The following is a 21,694-nucleotide window of genomic DNA, read 5'->3' as shown; positions in this document are numbered from 1 at the left end:
TTGAGCAAAATACTAGAAGCTTTGGAAAGCTTACATTTAACTTTGGTAGAGAAACAGGTAGTGATTCCATTATCTGGTGAATTACTTTTAACTTTGAAAGTCTCTGAGGCATAAAAAGTTGAACTTTCACAAACACAAAATTTACTGTAAAACAAGAAGATACTTGTACTCTGAAAGAATTAGGTTTAGAAGATCCTCCAATCTAGACTAATGGAAAGTCTTAAACATCTCCTGGGACAGAAACAAAAATACTACCAAATGATCTGTTTCAGAGGGCTCAATAGGTAGTTGCTCACATAACTGAAATCTAAACTGAGTGATAATACTACGGTTGGGTCCACTGCAAAGTATTCTTTAAAATTTTTTTATATCTCAGGACTGGGTGAAATGTGTGCGTGGTGGTGGGGGGTAGGAAGGGCAAACAGAGGATTTAGACTTTAGCAATATCATTTGAAACTAGCTAATTTCATAAATATAATTTTCCTCTGATTTTTTTTTACCATATTCAAAAGATAATTTGAAAAAAAAAGAGTATCTTAAACTACTTAGTTGAGTAATGCTTAAATCATATTTTTTATGCAACTGTAAATTATGTGTTGTATATTCACCTGTGGGCAGTGCAAATAGGGATGCTGGAGGGAGACCCAAGTTTGAATCTCAAGGCTCTTTGATATCTAGTCATGTGACCTTGAGGGTATTACTTAATCTCAGTGTCACTCTGAAGGGAATGGTCCCTCTGAAGGGAATCATACCTATTCACAGGGTTATTGCCAGAATTAAATGAATATTTTATGCAAAGTTCCTCACACTGTTATTGGCACATAGTAGTAGGCCCTGAATAAATGAAAGTTATTACATCTAGCTTCTATGACATCAGTTTTGGGTTTTGAGACACCTTTATCCAAACTGTGATTATCAACAAGTGGACATAGGGAGTTGCCAGATAAAATAGAGAACATAGAATTACATTTGAATTTCAGATAACAAATTGTTTTTAAGATTTTATTTATTTATGTTACAGAGAGTTGCAAAAACAGGGGGAGCGACAGGCAGAGGGAAAGGGAGAAGCAGAGTCCTCGCTGAGCCGGGAGCCTTATATGGGGCTCCATCCCGGGACCCTGAGATCATGAGCTGAGCCAAAGGCAGATGCCCAATCAACTGAGCCATCGAGGCACCCCTAAATAATCATTTTAATATAAGTAGGTCCCTTGCAATATATGGGGCATACTTACTTTTTTAATATATAATTTTATTTTATTTAAATTCAATTAGTTAACATATGGTGTATTATTAGTTTCAGAGATAGAGTCTAGTGATTCATCAGTCTTATGTAAAACCCAGTGCTCATTCCATCACATACCCTCCTTAATGCCCATTATCCAGTTGCCCCATCCCCTCACCCTCCTCCCCTCCAGTGACCTTCAGTTTGTTTCCTATAGTTCAGAGTCTCTTATGGTTTGTCTCCCTCTTTGTTTTTATCTTATTTTTCCTTCCCTTCCCTTATGTTCATCTGTTTTGTTTCTTAAATTCCACATAGGAGTGAAATCATATAATTGTCTTTCTCTGATCGAGTTATTTCTCTTACCCTAATACCCTCTGTCCATGTTGTTGCAAACGGTAAGATTTCATTTTTTGATGGCTGAGTAATATTCCATTGCATACTTATGCCACATCTTCTTTATCCATTCATCTGTCAATGGATATCTGGGCTCTTTCCATAGTTTGGCTGTTGTAGACATTGCTGCTATAAACATTGGGGTGCAGGTGTGGGGCATACATATACTAAAAAACTCATTATCTGAAATTCAAACTTATCTGGGTGCCTTGTGCTTTTGCTAAATCTAGCAACCCCAAGTGTGGGAATGACACGTAGTCAAAGGGGACCTGCTGACAACCTCTAAATATTGCCAATGTGGTTCACCACATGTTGGTCAAGGGACCCCATTTCCCACCAGTGATGCAGCCAGTACACTCCTACCATTAATGAAAAAATGTCTGCCAGAGCAGCACTGTGTTCTTATCATCAAATTTCAAATTATTGGTGGTGCTACTGTTTAGTAAGTAAATGTCTCTTGGATTTTCTCTTAAACAAACAGAAGCTTAAATGGCTGGGAAGATAAGGCTTACAAGACATCAAACATTCATGTATGAAATGAGAGTATGTAATCGTGTTAAACTAGTGGACAGACTAGGTGCCAAAGGAGTTCAGAGTCAGGGTTGCTGATCAATGAAAATGAGACCAATGAGGGAGGAGGCTGTAGATCTGCAGCTTGAAAGATAAGTAGGACTTGGCTAGGCACTGGACATCTGAACTTCCGGCCTTGCTGGACTCCTCTTCCCTGAGGTTGTTCTCATTGAGCACTTTATGACAAGTAAGCTTGGCCCGCCAGAGACTTGGGTCAATAATTGATAATTATCATTCACCTCTAATTTCCCGATGCCCAGCAGTGTAGACAGCACATGTGTTAATCTGTGGGAACCCCTGTGATTTACTTCCTCGCCTGCTATCTTGTTCCCCCAAAGTCCAGGGGCTCTCTTAATTTTTTACCCAAGTTGTCTGATGACTAAGATTCCCCAACTGAGCGTGGGGAAGCAAAGTATAGGTATATGTGGCCATATTGCCCTGTTGAGACTCCTTGTCGAAGACTTGCTAACAGATTGGTAGAACCTCAGACCTGGCTGTTGAACCTCAGACCAAACAGATGAAGGGCCGGTGACGTGGCACAGCACTGACCAAATACCCACGAGGGTTGTTCGCAGTGGACTCTGTCAGGAACTTAATATCTTGTGGGGTATTGGGAGTCAGTATGGAAAGAGACCAGGTCAATTTAGTGAGTAGTGGATAGCCCGAAAGGTAACAGGTTTAGATTTTAAATGTCAGATAATGAACCTACCGAGCGTCTCCTTTACCAAACCTGAATGGTGGTGGTGGTGATGGTGGTGTGTACTGTTGGGGGAGTGGTGGTTGTTGGCAGTTGACGTAGGGGGGGAATTGACAGCATCCTTCCCTGACCTTTTGGGCCTGATGAAATAGATGCGAGACAGCTCATGCATCTGTGACCGCAGAGCAATTAAGCAACACAGCATGAGATAGTGTAGGCAAGTGTGCTGAAGGTCTCCGGACCTGCGGACCTGCTGGGGGTGGCGATAGGTATGGAGCAGGCTTCCTGGTGTTGAACTTTGACCATATTTCAAAAGCAAGTCTTGGTATAGGAGGTGCTAAGATACTGTAAATTGGGAAGGGATAGCTACCAAGGGATAGCATGGGCAATGCAAATTGGGAGAATAAGGATTCAAAAAACAAAACAATACAGATGGCTCATGTCATTCCCACTTAAAAGCCTTCAGAAGCTTCCTGAAGTCTACAGAAAAGAAGCATGGCATTCCAGGCCCTCTGTACTACATAGGCTCATTTTTTTTTTTTCTCATTTTGTATTATTGAAAGTTCACCACTCCTCCTGTCACGTTGGCACCCCAACACACAAACGTTCAAATACATTCATTCGTGTGCACATGTATCCCTCCCTGGTATAGTCCCACACTAAGCTCCTTGTAGTCTAGGACTGCAGCTTACTCTGCCACTGTCACAAACAGAGCTGTAAGGACAGTGATACCCGTATGGAAAGTCATCTGTAAATATCTACTTGATAGGCTGTTGTAATCTAGGCACGGGGGGCGGGGGTGTGGAGGCTCAGGGTGGGCAGGGGAATTATCTGTAAGGATGAGAAAGGATGGGATCTGAGAAGAAACAAGAGGATTTGAAGGCTGACCAGAGGTAGAGATGAAGGAGAGAGGAGGGTTATATCAACAACAACAGGCTCAAACCCACAGGATTTTAACTTGAGGAACTGGGAAGGGTCGGGTATCTTTGATAACTGGGAAGCTGGTATGTGTGCATGTTGAGAGAAATGGGTGAGATGACCCAAAACCTGGTAACCAAAGGGGGGACGGGGTAGAAAGGATTAGAAATCGGCAGAACAGGGACGCCCGGATGGCTCAGCGGTTGGGCATCTGCCTTCAGCCCGGGCGTGATCCTGGAGTCCTGGGATGGAGTCCCACATCAGGCTCCCTGTATGGAGCCTGCTTCTCCCTCTGCTTGTGTCTCTGCCTCTGTGTCTCATGAATAAATAAAATCTTAAAAAAAAATGGACAGAACGGTTTAGAATGCTGGTATATGTATTTTGCTATCTTCCTATCAATATACCCTTCACCACCTTTTGCTTTTAAAATGTATGGGTTAATAGTTTAAGTGAATACAGATGAAAACTTTTATGAATTATGTAAATTGCATCAGAGAGTTTCTAGAAGTAAAATGTGCACATAGCATAAAGTGCAAACAGTGCAAAATACAGTGTGACTGAAGAAGTGTTTCCCACACTTGATTGCATCCCCTTCTCCACAATTCTGTTGCTATTTCTTGTGCTTTATTTCAGACTTATTATTTGCCTATATAAGCTTGTATGCCTCTCTCTCTCTCTCTCTTTTTTTCTCTCTCTTTTAGCCAAAGTGGCAACATACAGAATCCATATGGCTTTTTATTTTTTCAACACAAGGTTTCGGAAATCCTTACTCATCAGTACATTCATTTGAACTGCTGCACAGTATTCTATGGTATGGTTGTACATCATGGATGACGGTTTCTATAAATAAGGTCCCAACAAGATCTTTGTACAGGTTTTTGGGCACACATATAAGTCTTTCAGTAGGGAAATTCTTAGAAGTGGAATTGCTTAGTCAAAGGTATACACATTTAAGATTTTTGATAGGATTTGCAAAATTTCCCTTCCAATAAGCTGTACCCATCTACAGTGTCACAAAGAAGCTTGAATGTGCTTAGTCCCCTACATTCTTGTCAAGTGTGTTAAGATAATTTTTGAACCTTGAGAATCAGGTGGAAAAGGCTATCTCATCAAAGTCTAATTTGCATAACGGAAGGAGGGCCTTCAAATTTATTTTCAGCCAAATATTGTCTGTACAAGTCTAATCTTTAGCTCATGTATAATGAAGCCTTCTAATCTCTTTTACTAGGTTAACTCGTTAGTTTTTCACCAAAGCGCTATTCAGGTGGGCTGATGTGAGATCACAACCTTGGGGGAATAATTTAACCCACAGACCAGTATTAAAAACAAACACTGATCTGTCGTGCTTTTTAAGGGCTGCATCTTTTAAAAACTATATGGGGAGCATGGTGTGGCCCATGATACAGGTAACCGAATTACGGAGGCACTGGTTATTCTCATTCCCCTCCAGAGGAGGATGTTTCGGAATCTGGGGGAAGGAAGCAGCCTCAACTCCAGCCGGTGGGGCCCCAGAGCAGGCATTCATCCGGAGAGCAGTCCGGTCGTTGCTGGGCAGGGGCCCATCCTCCCCACACCTCAGCTGTAAACAGACCGTGCCCTTCACGACCACTGCCCTTCACGACATCATTTAAATCGTCGGGCTGGCGAAGAGGCTGCACCGCTGCTGACCGTGCTACGACGGGGGGGGCCGTAGAACTTTTCACAGCGACGGACGTCTCCCAAATAGAGAGTACAAGCAGGAAGCTTTCCAAAGCCTCGGCGGGATTCCTCTGCTGCAGCCGAGGCCCCTTCACCCAGCTGTCCAGGGCTCCCGTTTCCCCTGTTCTCTACGCACGGGTGGACTCAGCCAGCCGGGAAGGCAGTGGCGGGATCCAGTAATGCGGCTTTCCAAGCACCGCAGGTCAGCCGTTTCCCGCGGGCGGGGAGAGGAGACGGAGGAGCGGCGCCCGGGAGCCCCGGCAGGTGGAGGTCGCGCTGGTCCCCGGGGGGCACCGCAGGCCGGCGGCCCCCGCCCCGCGCCACCTGGCGGGAGCCTGTCGTGCGACAGCGCCGCGCCCCGGGGTGTGCGAGCAGCAGCGGGGTGCGGGCGGCTGGGGACCGGCGAGAGACGCCAAGTTCGCCCGACGAGCCGGGCCGGAAGAGGCGGGCGAAGAACCGGGCGGAGGTGGACCGGGAGCCGCTCGGGGAAGCCCCGGCCCGGGTCTCCCTGCGGTCCTGCGGTCCCCCCGCCCCGGCCCGGCCCGCGCCCGCGCCCGCGCCCGCCCCCGCCGGCCGTCCAGCGTCCGAAGACCCGGCATCGCGGTGACGGCTCGCCCAGGCGCGGGGAAAACGAGGTGAAGGGCGGAGGGGCCGCGCCGGGCCAGCAGCCAGGGCCGCAGTCGCCGCAGCCCCGCCGAGCGCTCCACCCCGGCCCCGCCCCGGCCCCGCCCTCCGCCTCCCCAGCCCCCAGCCCCTCGCTTCCGCCCCCTCCGAGGCTTCCCGCCGCGGCGGGGAGGCGACCGCGGCCGCCCGGGAGGGGGCGAGCGGCGGAGGGGGCGGGGCCCGGGCGGCAGACCCAGCGCGCGCCGCGCCCCCGCCCGCGCCCCCGCCGCGCCCCCGCCCGCGCCCCCGCCCGCGCCCCCGCCGCGCCCCGCCCCCTTTGTGCGGTGGGCGCTGTTGCCCGGGCGACGGCCCGGCCCGGCCCGGCCCCGCCCCGCCCCGCCCCGCCCCTCCGCGGCGTCGGCGCCCGGTCTCCGCGCGGCCGCCCGCCCTCCCGCCCGCCGCAGTCCGCAGGAGCCGCCGCCGCAGCCGGCCGCGGGGCGGGATTCCGGGGCCGTCGCAGGGCGCGCCGCTCGGCTCTCGGTGCCTGTGCTTCCCCCGCCCCGCTCCCAGCCGCGTCGGTCCGCTGGCCGGTCCGGCTGACCCGCTGGCCCTCCGGCTCCGAGCCCAGGCTCCGCGACCGCGGGGACCCGCCCACCAGACCCTGCCCGGGCCGCCCGCCTGCCGGCTCGGACCGCGCGGTTGATGACACCCGGCACGAGGCTACCATGGAAGGGGATGGTTCCGACTCGCTGGTGAGTGGGCGACCGCGGCCGCCGCCCCGCGCCCCCGGGCGGCTCCCCGGGGCCCCTGCTCGCGCGCCGTCCACCCCCTCCGCCGCGAGCCGCGGGAGCCTCTCCTCCCCGGGAGCGAGGGCAGGCGGCGGGCGGCGGCCGCGCTTCCTCTCCGCCTTCCGCGCCCGGGGTTCCGCAGTCCGGGGCGCCGCCTGCCTGCCCCGCCGGGGCTCGGAGCCCGGGGCCCGGGGCGCCGGGGCCTGCCGGGGGCGCCGACCGGGTGCGGCGCTCGCCCACCTGAGCACCTCGGGGAGTCCGGGCGGGGCGCCCTAACCCGGGCCAGGCTGAAGAGTCGACTGGCCCCGGGAGTCGGGGGCCGGGCGCGGCCCTTTGTCCCGGGCGTCGTGGGGCCGGACCCCGCTCGGACCCCGCTCGGACCCCGCGGGCGCTCCCCAGCCGCCCGCCCGCCCGCCCGCCCGCTCCGCGAGCACAGGCCCCTCCCCGGCTGCCGGCCGGGCGCGCGGGAGGCGGGGTGGCCCTGGCAGCTGTCGGGGCGCAAGTGTTTTGTTCGAAAGGCTCGGATCTGCCCTTCTTTCCAACCTGTTAGTTCTCGTCGAACCCTGCTGATCCTCAGCTCAATTGCGGGAGCCGCCGCATCCCATTTCTCGTAATCAAGTTGTTGCTGCCCTCGGTGGATCTAAAATGAGAGCTCATTTTTCTTTTGGGGAAGGATTACTTTATGTCTGCCGTGATTAAGAAGCTTATGTACTGCTTTTTGTACAAGGAAGTTGGAAGTGATCTGAGATCTTCCACCAGGAGGTAAACCTTTTACCAGATGGGAATGTGTTGTGGACCTTCATTCAGAACAGTATTTTCTTTTGGACCTATCTTGGACCTTCAGAGCAGTATTTTCCTTCGAATTGAGGTGTCAGATTCTTTGTGAAATGAGCTAGGATGCGAATATTCTATTTTCTTTGCTGTGAATTGTGAAGTGTGGCACTCTCCCAAATTTAATAAAATCGTGACATGATGTGGGCTTCTATGAAATATTTATTGAATGATGCAGCAAGAAACGCTTCAAAGACCATGGGCAGTGATAAAGCCAGTTGGATGTAGTGCTTCTGTCAGGGATTATTAAAGCACTTAAAGGTCGCTTTAGGGGGAATAGAAGAACATACATTTTCATTTAGTGGAAATGAGTAAATTGATTCGATTCTCATTTTCTTTGGATCTCCAGTAATCGAAATGATTGTACATGGGTTAGGAGCACTTTAAAATTGAACTGTAAAACTGCAGGGGTGCTGAATATAGATTCATAGCACCTGCAGTTTGGGGGGCTGCATATGGGAAGGATGGGAAAATGAGCATGAGGTCATCAAACCTTTTTGGTTGTGATAAGAGACTGAGTGTTTCTCATGGAAAATAATGCAAGCCTGTAGTATTGAGAGCACTTATAATGGTGCTTTCTAGTCCTCTCCACCCTTTCAATATTCATAAAGTGCTTTTAAGATAACCACTTTGATAGGCAGCAGAACCTCAAGCTTTTCAGCAACATTACAGTTGCAGCATGTGAAAATTGGCCACATTTAATGTAGACAATTGCTGATGATTCAGCTTGTAAAGAGATTTCAAGGAGGCTTCCATGAACATACTGGCTAACCCAGTTTTCGCCAGCTCTCTTTTGCCACAGAGTTAGTGTGCTCAGTAGGAGCAGTCTCATTCTTAGTGGGCTGTATTCTTAACTTTTACTGAAGTCATCTACTTTAAGGGTTTTTCAGATGTCCTAAATCAGTGAATTCATGATGATTTGAATAACTTCATGATTGGTGAAATATGGCCTCCTCATATTTGGGGCTGATATTGCTCAGACTTCAGTTTTTTCCATTTCTGCGTCCCTTCAGTTCTAGGCTGTGGGTGGTGAGGGGGGCTGATGGTACAGAATTTCATTGCCAGAAAGCAACCTCAGATTATAAACCGTGTCTTGATTCCCTTTGGCAAGGCAAACACATGTAACTGACACAAGAGGCATAAACATGGTAATACGTTCACTCACCGAGGGCTTTTGATTCTGATTTTTCTCCAGGTTACCATTAAGAATATCGAAAGAGAGCTCATTTGCCCAGCATGCAAGGAGCTGTTTACCCACCCACTGATTCTCCCTTGTCAACACAGTATCTGTCATAAGTGTGTAAAAGAACTCTTACTGACACTTGATGATTCATTCATTGACGTGGGATCAGACAACTCCAATCAGAGCAGTCCTCGACTTCGGCTCCCGTCCCCGAGCATGGACAAAATTGACAGACTTAGCAGACCAGGTATGTGGCCAAAGCCTGGGGCCTGGGAGTCTCAGCGATATTTGTGGAAGGGACATTGTTTTTGCCATTTTGCGGGTTGATCTTTCCAGGTGAATAAATTGAAACTAGTTGTAAAGGAGCCCTTCCCTTCAGAAGTTCAGAAGTGAACTTCTCCTGTCTCTGGGATACACTTAAAGTTGAATACTGAACCCCAGCTTTGTGTTAGAGCTCTTAATAATGGTCTGTATTTTGGGGTGTGTTCTGACCCAAGGGGTCCTCTAGATTAGATGAGGGATGAAACAATGGATCACGGAAGTACTCACTAGGGAATCCTCTGTCTATAGTAATATGGAAATAAATGTGACAAATTAAGGGATAAGATTCCATAATGACTGTTCCCAAAAGGCTTTTTAGATAGATTAATTTGGTGTCATTTTGTTCTACCTGAGGACTTTATCTTCTTCAGCCATTTTAAATCCATTTTTTGAAATCAGGATTTTTGAATATCAACTAACTAGTGGTGGAATTCTGTAGTAATGATAGAAGTCCATCATAATTGTTACCTGTTGGGATAGTGTTAACTCTCTTTCTTCTGGACCTCCATTGCAGAATTAAAGTAGATCAAAACTAATTTGAAATCCCAGGAATAGGGCCACTGGGCATTTCAGGGCCAAAATCAGCAGTGAGGTCCAAGAGGAGGCCGAGATTTGAGTACCAGAATCTCAGCGTCAGGTTAGGTACTCGCATCATTTGGAGGAGGAGAGTATGTGAGTAGCTCTAAACACCAAACTTCACTGCCTCAGTTCTATCCGGTTTTGGTTTGGAGCTTTTAAGTTTGATCTTTTAGGACCCTCTGTTTATTTCTTCCCCCTATAGTATAGGAATAATTTTTTAATCTTTAATATAAAAAAAAAAACTTTGTAGAAGAGAATTTCCTTTTCCTCATTTGCATTTAGTGAATGCTGTCTTTTTTGGTCCACACTGTGATCTGGTGGTATCTTGTAGGGCAATGTATGTGTCTTAGTGCTTCATCAGACAGTGGATAAGAGTGGATTTTTTCTTTTTAAGATTTTACTTATTTATTCACGAGAGACACAGAGAGACGCAGAGACATAGGCAGAGGGAGAAGCAGTCTTCCTGCAGGGAGCCCAATGTGGGATTTGAGCCCAGAACTCAGGGAGCATACCCGGGGCCGAAGGCAGACAAACGCTCAACTACTGAGCCACCCAGGTGTCTCCATAAGAGTGGAATTGATCTAAAAGTAGTTATTATGCTGCTTTAAAAATGTCTTCTACTTTAAAGGGTAATCACGAATTACTTGGAAGATATTTTGCATATATAAAAATTATAAGCATGTATTGAAAAGGGAGTGTTAAATGACTGTGGCTGCAGGGAGTATGAGATCAGAGAGAGTTATGCTTATTATGAAGTCATCACTTGTATGTTTCCCTCCCTGCTAGGAACCAGCTGGCAGCCCTGGGGGCAGGGACAGATTTCCATAGCTGGAAATTACCTACAGGGAAAACAGATATTCTGTTGGTAGATCCTCATTGGCTAATTAGGGACAGACCCCTTGATTGATTGACCAAGGGAAATTTACTTTTTTCTATTAATATTTAACACAAATCATTAAAAGGAATTTTAGTTATCTACTAACATTTCTATAATTAGATAGAGCTTACACAAGTATATAAAATCCTGTATCTCATGTGGGCTTCTAATCTTAACATTTGGTTGGTATTTATATGTGATTCATATGGAGAATGGATGAAATACAGATAAATATATATATCTAACTAGATGAAATATGGTTAACTGCTTTTAGAAGCACACCTAGATATTACTTGGTGGATATCTTTTTTTTAAAGATTTTATTTATTCATGACAGAGGGAGAAGAGAGAGAGAGAGAGTCAGAGAGACAGAGAGAGAAGAGAGAGAGAGAGAGAGAGAGAGAGAGTCAGAGACACAGAGAGTCAGAGACACAGGCAGAGGGAGAAGCAGGCTCCATGCAGGGAGCCTGATGCGGGATTCGATCCCAGGACTCCAGGATCACGCCCTGGGTCAAAGGCAGGCACTAAACCGCTAAGCCACCCAGGGATCCCAGATATTTAATACATATTTGTGGAGTGGTTGTTGAATGACCCCTGCTACAAGATTTCCACAAAACATGCCATGATGGCTTTTAATCAATAATAGTGTTATTTTTTCGCCTAAAATAAGAGATCCATTCCACCATATTTTACACCATCTAGATCAGAAATAGAATTACCGAGATGTTCCTCCCTCTCCTTGAGGAAGAACCCTGTCAAGTTGGATCATGTCCTGAGATGGGGGGAGGTAGAAAACCTTTCTGTGAAAAGGAATGCAGATTTCAAGCTCAGTGCTAAAGAAAACAAACACCCATCATGGGTTTCCAAAGATGAGATTGTCAGCTCACTGTCAGTAGAAGTATTCAAATGAGGGGTCAGATTTAGAATGCTTCAGGGGCCATATGCATTAGGGAAGCAGGTCCCAGGCATAATAAACACCTTGGTTTTTACTTCTTTGATAGAGAGTAAATATTTCATTTTCCCATTAACTCATCTACCTTAAGAAAACTAGCAGCCAGTTGACTCCAGGCCTCCCCTGTAGAACATGGTGGCACATGGTTTGAGACTGTAGACCAGAATGGATGCCTTGTCTAATTGGGCACTTAGCCACTTGGCACTAGTGCATTAGTTTAGGGGTACTAGATTTTCAGATTTACTGTCCTCCCCTCCTCCCCCCGCAAAAGAACCTGATAGTGTTTTTGATGTGTAATCTGTCTTTTAAATGTTGGTAGGTAATTCAAATTATTGAATGACTCCGTACCAGCTCAACATAGGATAGGGCAGCCAATGCACATCTTTGGCTATGACCTTCCCATTCAGCATTTGGGCCATCAGTATTTGAAATCTTTGTTTTAAAGAGTGGGTGAGTGACCACCATTTGAATACATTGTAGAGGGGATTCCTGCCTTGGGTGGTAGGTTAAGTCGGTTGTATGTCAACCGCCATTTCTTCTCCAATATTGAAATTCTCAAGCTTGCATTCATTTGCATTCATTCGTTCAACAAATACTGAATTTAACCTGCTGGTTGCCAGGCTTGGCTAAATGCTCAAAAGGAATGAACAAGATAGATCTGTCCCTCCTTTTCAAGAAGCATATAGCCTAGCATTATGTAGAGCGTCATAGTTAGAACACAATCATTCATCAAGAAGAGCCTACAGAGCAAATTAACAAATACAGATTGAGTACTCAGAGGGTTGGGGGGCTCCAAGTATAATAATCATTCCTGGAGGATTTTATCAAATGAATGTGGATTTAGGATTGCCATTCTCATGGTATCAGTTTTGAATTAATAGAAGTAATGATATTACAAATATAATGCTACCCTCCATTTATGGGGCATTTGCCTCTACTTTTTCTTTGGAGCGATTCAAAGAGAAATTCATAGGGAAGTAATGCTCTCCCCCCCCCCTTTTTTCCTGGCAGGCTTCTTTTTTTTTTTTTTTTATTTTTCATCACTTAGAGATACTTGGGAAAGAAATCCTATTCTGAGTATTGGTGTGGGAGGAGTAGAATTCTAAAAATTAGTTTTGCCCCTGGTTTAATAAAGGAATTAATTAGATCAGGATTGTCCAGTGCAGTAGCCACTAGCCCCATGGGGCTGTTGACCACTTGAAATAAGCTAGTCTGAACTGCAATGTGCTGGAGGTATAAAAAATACACTGTGAATGCCAAACCCTTAGAATGAAAAGAATATCAAATGTCTCTAATAGTTTTTATTACATTTTGAGGTGTTAGTATTTTGGATATATTGGGTTCAGTAAATCACATATTAAAATTGATTTCACTTTCTTTTTAATTAATCTGGCTACTGGAAAATTTAATGGCATATGTGGCTGATGCTTTTGGCTCAGATAGCCCTTTTGGCTATCATTGCATTGGATATTTGGCAGATTTTTTAAAATAAAAGGGTACTGCCTTGAAAGGAGAGTAGGGTTTGTGTATGCAACACTGTAACACATTCAATTATATAAAAATAGCCATATTACTATACATTTTGTGTCACATGTGTACAAGCTTTCCCCACATTTTGTATTTCTTTTTGGAAGATGATACAGTCAGTTTTAGCAATACTTACACAGGGTTGGTTTGGTATACATCAGTTAAAAAAATCAAACAAAAGATGCTTGCTATTGCTGTGTATTTTCAAGTTACCAGAAATACAATTGTGTAAACATACGAATCTATAAGATAGAGTTTAGACCTCTTCAGGGCTGCGCCAACAATGATTGATTCTGAACTCTAAGGTCAGCTTGATGAATGTTTGACAGTGATGGTTTCATAAATACCACATGTGCCAGGAAAAAAACACATTTTCTTACCGTTAATGCAAGAATTGTGTTGTGTACAGGACACAGTTACTGCTTTATCTTTTGTTAACGAGTTGTGAATCTTCTCTTTGAAATTAAATTCTAAATCCAGCTTTCTGTTCATTGTTCGCAGCGTCACAACGGAGATCTTTGGGGTGGAGAGGTAGAAAACGCTTTATTGCTTGTGTGGCCGCAGGCAGTATAGTGTTAGAATTAAATTTAATAACCTTGTATACATAAAGTGTGTAAATATCAGTGGTCAAGTGTTCAAAATTTTGTAGAAAGTGGACAAATTGGGCTGAATGACTTAAAGGTCAACAGGACTAAATTTCCAAGCCGAGGCTGGTGTTTCTAAAGGGAGCTCCAGTCACCAGTGCCTCCCTTTTGTCCATTGGCATGACAAGATATTTTTGAAGAAAATGACATACTCGTGTCTATGAGTTCTTTTAATATGCCTAACGATTCTTTTCATTTACTTAGTGGAACTAAGATTATATTAATGGCCGTATTGCTACCTTGGGCATGGTCAAATGAGCCAGTACTCTCTTCTGCATTTAAAACTTTGCTTAAAGGGCAGTGGCAGTTTTTTGGGTACTTAATAATACAATCTTTGCTTGTTTTGTGCATACGGTGTCTCTCCTCTGGTAATGTTTGAAAGTGTTTGAGTTTTGACCTTGAGGTATTACCCATTTGTGGGTAAATAACGTACACTGCTTCTTTTAGGCTTTCCAAAGTATTTGACTTCTGGGCCCACAATGGGCCAACCCTTTTTATTAAAAGGATTTTTTTTTTTTTAAACTCCAGTTGACCTTTAAAGTAAAATTGGCTACTTTTTATTTTTTTGCAGAATGCTGGTGATACCTTCTATTTTACTAGAGAAAATAAACACCTGAAATGTTATCCCTTTTCTGTCTTCCTTACCTACCTCTCTACGTGCCTCAGTTTACAGATCTGACACTTCCAAAAAAGCCATGTGGCATCCTTTCTCTTACAAGCTTCAGGGAGTCCCTGAGAATCTTAAGTGTTGAGACTTAGTAAATAGAAGGAAAGGCAGGAGCAGTTGGCTTAAGCATTGCTTGCTCCCTATTTCTTTCAGACAGTAGTTGAGATAAAGGTGTTGCAGTTTGAACATGCCCCTAATACTTGGAAGGTGATTGTAGCTTGTAGGCATCAGATGGTGAGAACGTGCTGAAAGAAGCATGAATGTGGCAGCACAATCCATGAGCCCTTTGCCAAGCACCTAGAAGCCCGACCTGAACTCGCTGGCAGCTGATGGTGGGGAAGTAGTTTGTAGTCAGAATTTGGGAGAGGATACAGCTAGCAGAGTTTTGAACTCCTTACGAACTGACTTGGTCTTGAAATCCTTTATCTTCTTTGATATTTCAATGACAAAACATAATGATTGAAAGGTAGTTTTGAGGGGAGATTTGCTAGAAACCAATTTGAGGATTTTTTTTTTTTTTGGAGTCTTCATTTTCAAATTGTGTCATGATTTTATGACACATGTGTCATAAATCTGTTACATTTATATGTGTCATGAATCTGTCTTTGAAGTCAAGGTGTTATTGGGGAAAAGAATTAATCCTGCAAGGGGACAGATTCAAATAATCTGCACATGTAATTGGCCCCATAAATGCAGTTTGACATATACTGTTACATTGCTTGGCCCGCATTGCTTCCTTACCTTTCAAAGTCATCATTACTTTTCTTTCTCATTATGTCATGCTGTTGGGGAATATTACTTGATGGAACATTCTATGATCATGGGAATGTTTTGTTTGACCATGCACTGGACAGTATGGGAGCCACCAGTCACATATGGCTCTTGAGAATTTGAAATGTGTCTAGTGCAACCAAGGAACTGAATCTTTCATTTAAATTTAGATAGTGATATTTGGCTAATAGTTACTATAGTAGAGAACACAGCTGTAGAGTAAAAAGTTGACTCTATTACATTTTATTCTTAGTTCTACTGTCTCGATTTTTTAAAAGATTTTATTTATTCATGAGAGACACAGAGAGAGAGAGGCAGAGACATAGGCAGAGGGAGAAGCAGGATCCCTGCGGAGAGCCTGATGTGGGACTTGATCCCAGGACCCTGGGATCACGACCTGAGCTGAAGGCAGATGCTCAATCACTGAGCAACCCAGGTGCCCCTCTGTCTAGATTTTTTTCCCCCACTAGATTTACTTCCTAGAATATCCTTAGACCTGTTCTGTTTTCTTATTGCCCTGAACATATATACTATCATTTGTTTTTGAAGACAATGGTGGAAGCCCAAGACATGAAATAAAACTTAAATACTTTGGCATTCACAGAAAAAGATGAGAATTTTTTTTTAAGATCTGTTTAGGAAAGCAGCTGAGATGTATCGACTTAATATTTTGTCTTATTAGGCTGTGTGATGCTTTACACCTTATTTTTGTTATAAAAATAAAAGAGGTTTACAGAAAAGGGACGAAACATCTTATTTGAAATTTCTGAACATGAAGGCCACAATCTGGGTGTCACCAGTATATACGTGAAAGCATGACTTTGTTGTCGTGATTTAATTTTGTTTGATCCTGTTACTTAAACTGATCTCCACCTTCAATTCATAAAAGCAGTAATAACTCATTTTTTTAAACATTGACTGTTTGGGTTTATCCATTTTTATTTCTATCACCTGGTTCACATATGGAAGCATGCAGTTAAAAGGGACTTTCCATTTGTTTCAACTTGACCACTGCACTATATCACTTCCAGAATTATTTGGCTTGTTTTTTTCATGAATGAAATTTTCATTGGCATGTGTCTTAAAAAGTGGCTTTGCTGCTTATTTCGTTATATGCCTGCTGTGTTGTGAAATATCTTGGACTGTGTTGCATGTTTTGAGGATTATCATAAAAATATATTTTATGTAGAATTTTCTAATTTTTTATGGGGCAGCTTTTTTTGTTATGCTTTTTTTTTATAGGTTTAGAAATGCAAAGGTAAATGAAGATATCAAAAATACTCTGCATGTTTGTTGCTTAAGTACTTTTGGGAACCCAGTGCCACTTAGCATGCTGTCAAGTCACTTCAAATGAATAATATTGTGAGCTGATGGCTAAAATTTACCTTTAGTGTTATCATGCAAGACCTATTTTAAGACAGTCTTTTCAGTGATGATAGTAATGTGCCAGAGCAATATTAACGTAGCTGTTGGAAAGACTTATTATAAATGTGGTAGACTAAGTTTGGCCATTCGTTTTTAGTACTGGATATATGGTAGAATGAAAGAGGCTTTAGGTTAAGAAGTTTGTGTTTATAATTAGGTAGTTATTTTGTGAACAACCAAGACTACGTGCTCTCAGGGTAGATTTATAAATGAGAGCAGGGAATAAGTATGCATGTGCTTAGGTTAAAGGAACAACCCCAGGTTCTCTTGAACCTGTGGGTAAGGACGGTCATGTCTTGGTTTCTTGATTTGTTAAAAATCAAGATAATATTGAACAAAAGTGTGCTCTTCATAGGCATTCACTGAATTATGTATATATTAGAAAATTATTAATTATACTTGTTGGGTTAACTTTTGGCTTACTGAATTAAGTAATTTTAATGGTTCTTTTTTTCAGGTCATAAGAAGATACTAAATGGTTGGTCCCTCTTTTAAAGTCACTAGTCTCTAGGTCTATGGATGAGGTTTTCACTCTTATAGATTACACTCAGTTAACTAATGATTTTGCCTACTTGGATAAAACAATACTACTGTGGGGAATGCTCTTTTGTAGTGGTTCTTAACTATTTTATGGTCACATATTCTTTTCAGAATCTGATCAAAGCGATGGATTGTTGAAATTGTATACACAATTTCAAATAGCATACAGAACTATTTGGATCTTTCTGGAGCCTCTCCATGGGGCACTGTTTAGGGTCTTCTGTCATTTATGTATGAGTTTGTTTCCTATCCATCAGCCAAGGCTGTGTTCATTTAAATGAAAACCAAATTACTTTGGATATGATACATAGAAATAACTGTAAATGTTAATTATATGCTTTCAAAAAAAAAAAATCCTGACCCTGTGTAGTATTGTATTCTGTGTTTTGTCTATATATCTGTTTGGTTTGATATGGTTTTGTGTGGGATTTACTCTAGATTTTCCTCTCCTCTTTAAGACCTATCTAATAACTTGGGCTTGTCTTTTGTATACCACAGAAAAATCAGCATTATGCATTTTCAGAATACAGACTGATTCAAGTGGAGCCACCACTCTGAGCATTATTTTCGGGGATAGGGGTGCTGGTGGTGGTGGTGGGAATGTAGGTGTAGCTCTGTCTCTTTCCAAAACATCACTCCTTTCTCCTTCATTCTGTTTGCTTTCCTACTGACATAACTAAACAAGGACTTCCAATTACACAGGCTGGAAGCGCGGTTCACTGACCCCCAGGACAACCACTTTTCCTTGCCCCGGCTGTGAGCATGATGTGGATCTTGGAGAACGAGGAATCAATGGTCTGTTTCGAAATTTCACTTTGGAAACCATTGTCGAGAGGTACCGGCAGGCAGCCAGGGCAGCCACAGCTATCATGTGTGACCTTTGTAAGCCACCACCCCAGGAGTCCACAAAAAGTTGCATGGACTGTAGCGCAAGCTACTGCAACGAGTGCTTCAAAATTTACCACCCGTGGGGTACTGTGAAAGCTCAGCATGAGTATGTGGGTCCGACGACTAATTTTAGGCCCAAGGTAAGAGAAGTTCTGATTTGGTTAGAATATCGGTATCCTAACAGGAATTATTTATGCATCTAGACCTCGACAGCAAGAATGGGAGTAAGTTGAAAAGCCTATAAAAAGAGGGGCGCCCGGCTGGCCCAGTTGTTAAGAGTGTGTGACCTGATCTCGGGGTTGTGAGATCAAGCCCCACTTTGACTGTAGAGCTTACTTAAAATAAATAAACAAAATATATACATACATTAATTTTAAAAAATGGATGGTGCTCACAAACACAGAGACGTGTATGTCCAAAAAAATATAAAATGAGAACATAAAAGGAAAAAAAAACCTGTACGAGAAACTAAGGCCTGGCATTTGGAGTTATTTTGTGTGTGGCTGGACACTCACCGCACAGCCCAAAAGCAATATCCTGGGTCGCTATGTTACAACACAGCGTCATGCAGCACGATACGCAAATGTTCGCAATGCTACCTCTGCAAACGGGAAGGGCTGAATTGTCTCAGAGGTGCTCCCTGAGATCCAAGTGGTTATAAAGTTCAAATGCTTCTGTGCTTTAATGTGATTAAACCCATAGTTGCCTAAAGGATTTGATTGGGAAACATTTTTCTGACGTTTTCAGTTAGCTGCTTATGCTGTGCATATATAAGAGTAAGTACTGCGTAATGGTTTGAAGACTGTGGTATAATGTTTATATAATATCTGAAGTGGAACTCACATTTCTTAAATATTCTGGGTAATTTCTCTAGTAACACTCACAAGACCCTTATGCATTGTGGTTTGCCCTGCTTCGTGGCAGAAAAGCAGAATGATGTTTGGCTATCTTCACTTATGCTGCTTTCTGATTTAGATAGATTACCAGAAACTTGAGAGATTCTTTTGATTAAAGTTTTTATTTCTTCTTAGTAACGTGTGTGAGTATGAAAATCTGTTTACATTCTTGAGGATAAATCTTTGCTGTTTAATTTGTCATAGAAGAATGGGGGCCGCCGTGACTCAGTAGGTTGAGTGTCTGACCCTTGATCTCAGCTCAGGTCTTGATCTCAGGGTTCTAAGTTTGAGCCCCAAGTTGGGTTCTGCATTGGGTGTAGAGTCTGCTTAAAAAATACAATGGAAATAAATCCCAAAAGTTATCTTGAGACTATGAGCTGAGTATTTTTTGCATCATATATCTATATTTTTAAGTAAGCTCTATGCCCATTGTGGGGCTCAAACTCATGAACCCTGAGATCAAGAGCTGCATGCTCTGCTGACTGAGCCAGCCAGGTGCCCCTCTGACATTATAGTAAGTGGCCCAGGACTGGTAGATCAAAAGAGAAACAATCTGGGCTTTCACACTGTGTCTTTTTTTTAAAACTATGTCAGTGTGGCAATATATTTATCAAAAAGTTTTAAATCTCCTATTATGTTCCTTATCTCATTTTAAATGCACCAGGTCATAGACTTTTAAAAATTTATGACTTCAACTTGGGGCTTCAATGCCTCTCTCAGAAGATTAAACTGATTAATACTAGTTCTTTCCATTATGAAAGAACTTGTCATTATAGAATTTATTACACTTGGGCTTTTATGATTTAAAACACATGAAATCTTGAGTAAAAATTTTTTGAATATAATTTGCAGACTTAGTCTACTTAAAAATACAATAAAAGATTGGCAAAGGAGAACTGAAGAGGTGGGTTATATTGAGGAAAATATTACTTTCCTTAAATAGTGTAATGCTAAATATAGTAAAATTCTACAAAGTTGTCTCTTATATTTGCCTATAACTTTGAGTTCTTATCCTTCCTTGCAGAATGCCAAATTTTCTATTTTATTTAAAATGCAGTGGCTTTGAAAACTAATGTAACACTGTGTATTAACTATACTGGAATTAAAATAATCAGAACAAATAAATAAATTTAATGGTTTTGAGAATGTAGGAACTTGGACATGCTGGAAAATTTCAATTTTTTTTCCAGTTTTTATCCTGGTCCTGCATATTGGTATTAGGCTTTTTCATATTGGACATTTTCTTTGTGTCTTGATATTATCAAAACAGTTGTGGTTGCTGAAAATGTGAACTGTTGGAGCCACAGACAACTTTTTGATTTCATTGACACACTAGTCTAAAGAAATCTCTTTCTTGCAAATGAAACTCGTTATTTCATACATAGTGATAGTTCACAGAGTAAGTTAGAAACTTGAATCAGAAAAACAGTACTAAAAAAAAGAAAACGAAAGAAAAACAGTTCTAAATTTGATCATGTACCTGATTAATATGTAAAGGCAAACATCTGGAAGCTTATATCATAAAGTGTTCCAAGACTCCTTAGCAGGGTTTTTTTTTTAAGATTTTATTTTTAATAATCTCAAGCCCACAACCCCCCAGATCAGGAGTCACATGCTCTATTGACTGAGCCAGCAAGGCACCACTTTAGGAGCAGATTTCTTATGAAGATGGTGAGGCCTTGGGTTCCTATCAGTTATTTGTCATGGTACCTTACAAAAGCGCTGGTCACGTCATTCAAATTTGCCTTGTCAGTGTGGCCAGAGGGCCTTTTTGTCTTGAATAAGCATGCAGACCTGATAGCAATGGAATTGTCACCATCTTACCACCAAGTTGGGGGAAATAATATCTGCATATTTAATTGGCCATTTGAATCCTCAAATTGAAAAATAGTGACTCTAATACACCAAATGCTTTTACACTTTTTAAAATTAATTCATTTAAATGGCTTTATTTAGTGATTTGGTAAAGCACGTCTTTGCATGTTGGGATATTGAGTATCCTGCAGGCTCTGAGGACCCTTAATTACACCTTTATTTTGTGCTCAACAGATTTTAATGTGCCCAGAACATGAAACGGAGAGAATAAACATGTACTGTGAATTATGTCGGAGGCCAGTTTGTCATCTCTGTAAGTTGGGCGGTAATCATTCCAATCACCGGGTAACTACTATGAGCAGTGCCTACAAAACCTTAAAGGTAGGATTGTATGTTTGGAGAACTACATTTTGAATCCCTTATAACTTTTGTTTTACTTTTGCCTTTAACTTTTTCTTTATAAAGTAACAACTTGCTGTGTAGTCTTGTTTTACTGAAACGAGTCAGCAATGTAAAGGGTCCCTCAGTGATCTAATATGAGGTTGTTAGTGTGTGTGACTCAAGCAGATTAGCTGGTTCTGAAGAAAGAGGGGTGAAGGCCACTCCGTTATGATTCCCATGTGAGCCCAGTGCCTGCAGTTGAGTGTGTGTGGAAATGACATGCCTGTTGAGTGTGGAAATAACACACCTGTTGAGTGTGTGTGAGGAAATAACAGCCTATTGAGTGTGTGTGGAAATAACCTGTTGAGTGTCTGTGTGTGAAAATGACAGCTTGTTGAGTGTGTGTATGTGTGTGTAAATGAGAGCCTGTTGAGTGTGTGTGGGGGAATTACAGCCTCTTGAGTGTACATGGAAATGACAGCCTCTTGAATGTGTGTGGAGCTGACAT

General features: G+C 43.1%; 1 protein-coding gene across 2 annotated transcripts in view; it reads left to right on the top strand.

The window, feature by feature from the left end:
• Window positions 1-6,598: 6,598 nt before the first annotated feature.
• The window catches only part of TRIM36 (tripartite motif containing 36), a 36,018-nt gene continuing 20,922 nt past the window's right edge, over window positions 6,599-21,694 (top strand). The window contains exons 1-4 of one of the 2 annotated variants that reach the window (XM_072840589.1): window positions 6,599-6,853; window positions 8,916-9,150; window positions 17,909-18,234; window positions 21,040-21,186. In XM_072840589.1, coding sequence (XP_072696690.1) covers window positions 6,827-6,853; window positions 8,916-9,150; window positions 17,909-18,234; window positions 21,040-21,186 — 735 coding nt within the window. In that variant the 5' untranslated portion in view covers window positions 6,599-6,826. Of the gene's footprint in view, window positions 6,854-7,478; window positions 7,652-8,915; window positions 9,151-17,908; window positions 18,235-21,039; window positions 21,187-21,694 lie in introns of those variants that run through there. The other variant, XM_072840590.1, reaches the window with a different exon arrangement.

The sequence above is a fragment of the Canis lupus genome, chromosome 10, assembly GCF_048164855.1.
Source record: "Canis lupus baileyi chromosome 10, mCanLup2.hap1, whole genome shotgun sequence".
NCBI classification, from domain to species: Eukaryota; Metazoa; Chordata; class Mammalia; order Carnivora; family Canidae; genus Canis; species Canis lupus.
This window is presented reverse-complemented; position numbering and strand designations above follow the sequence as displayed.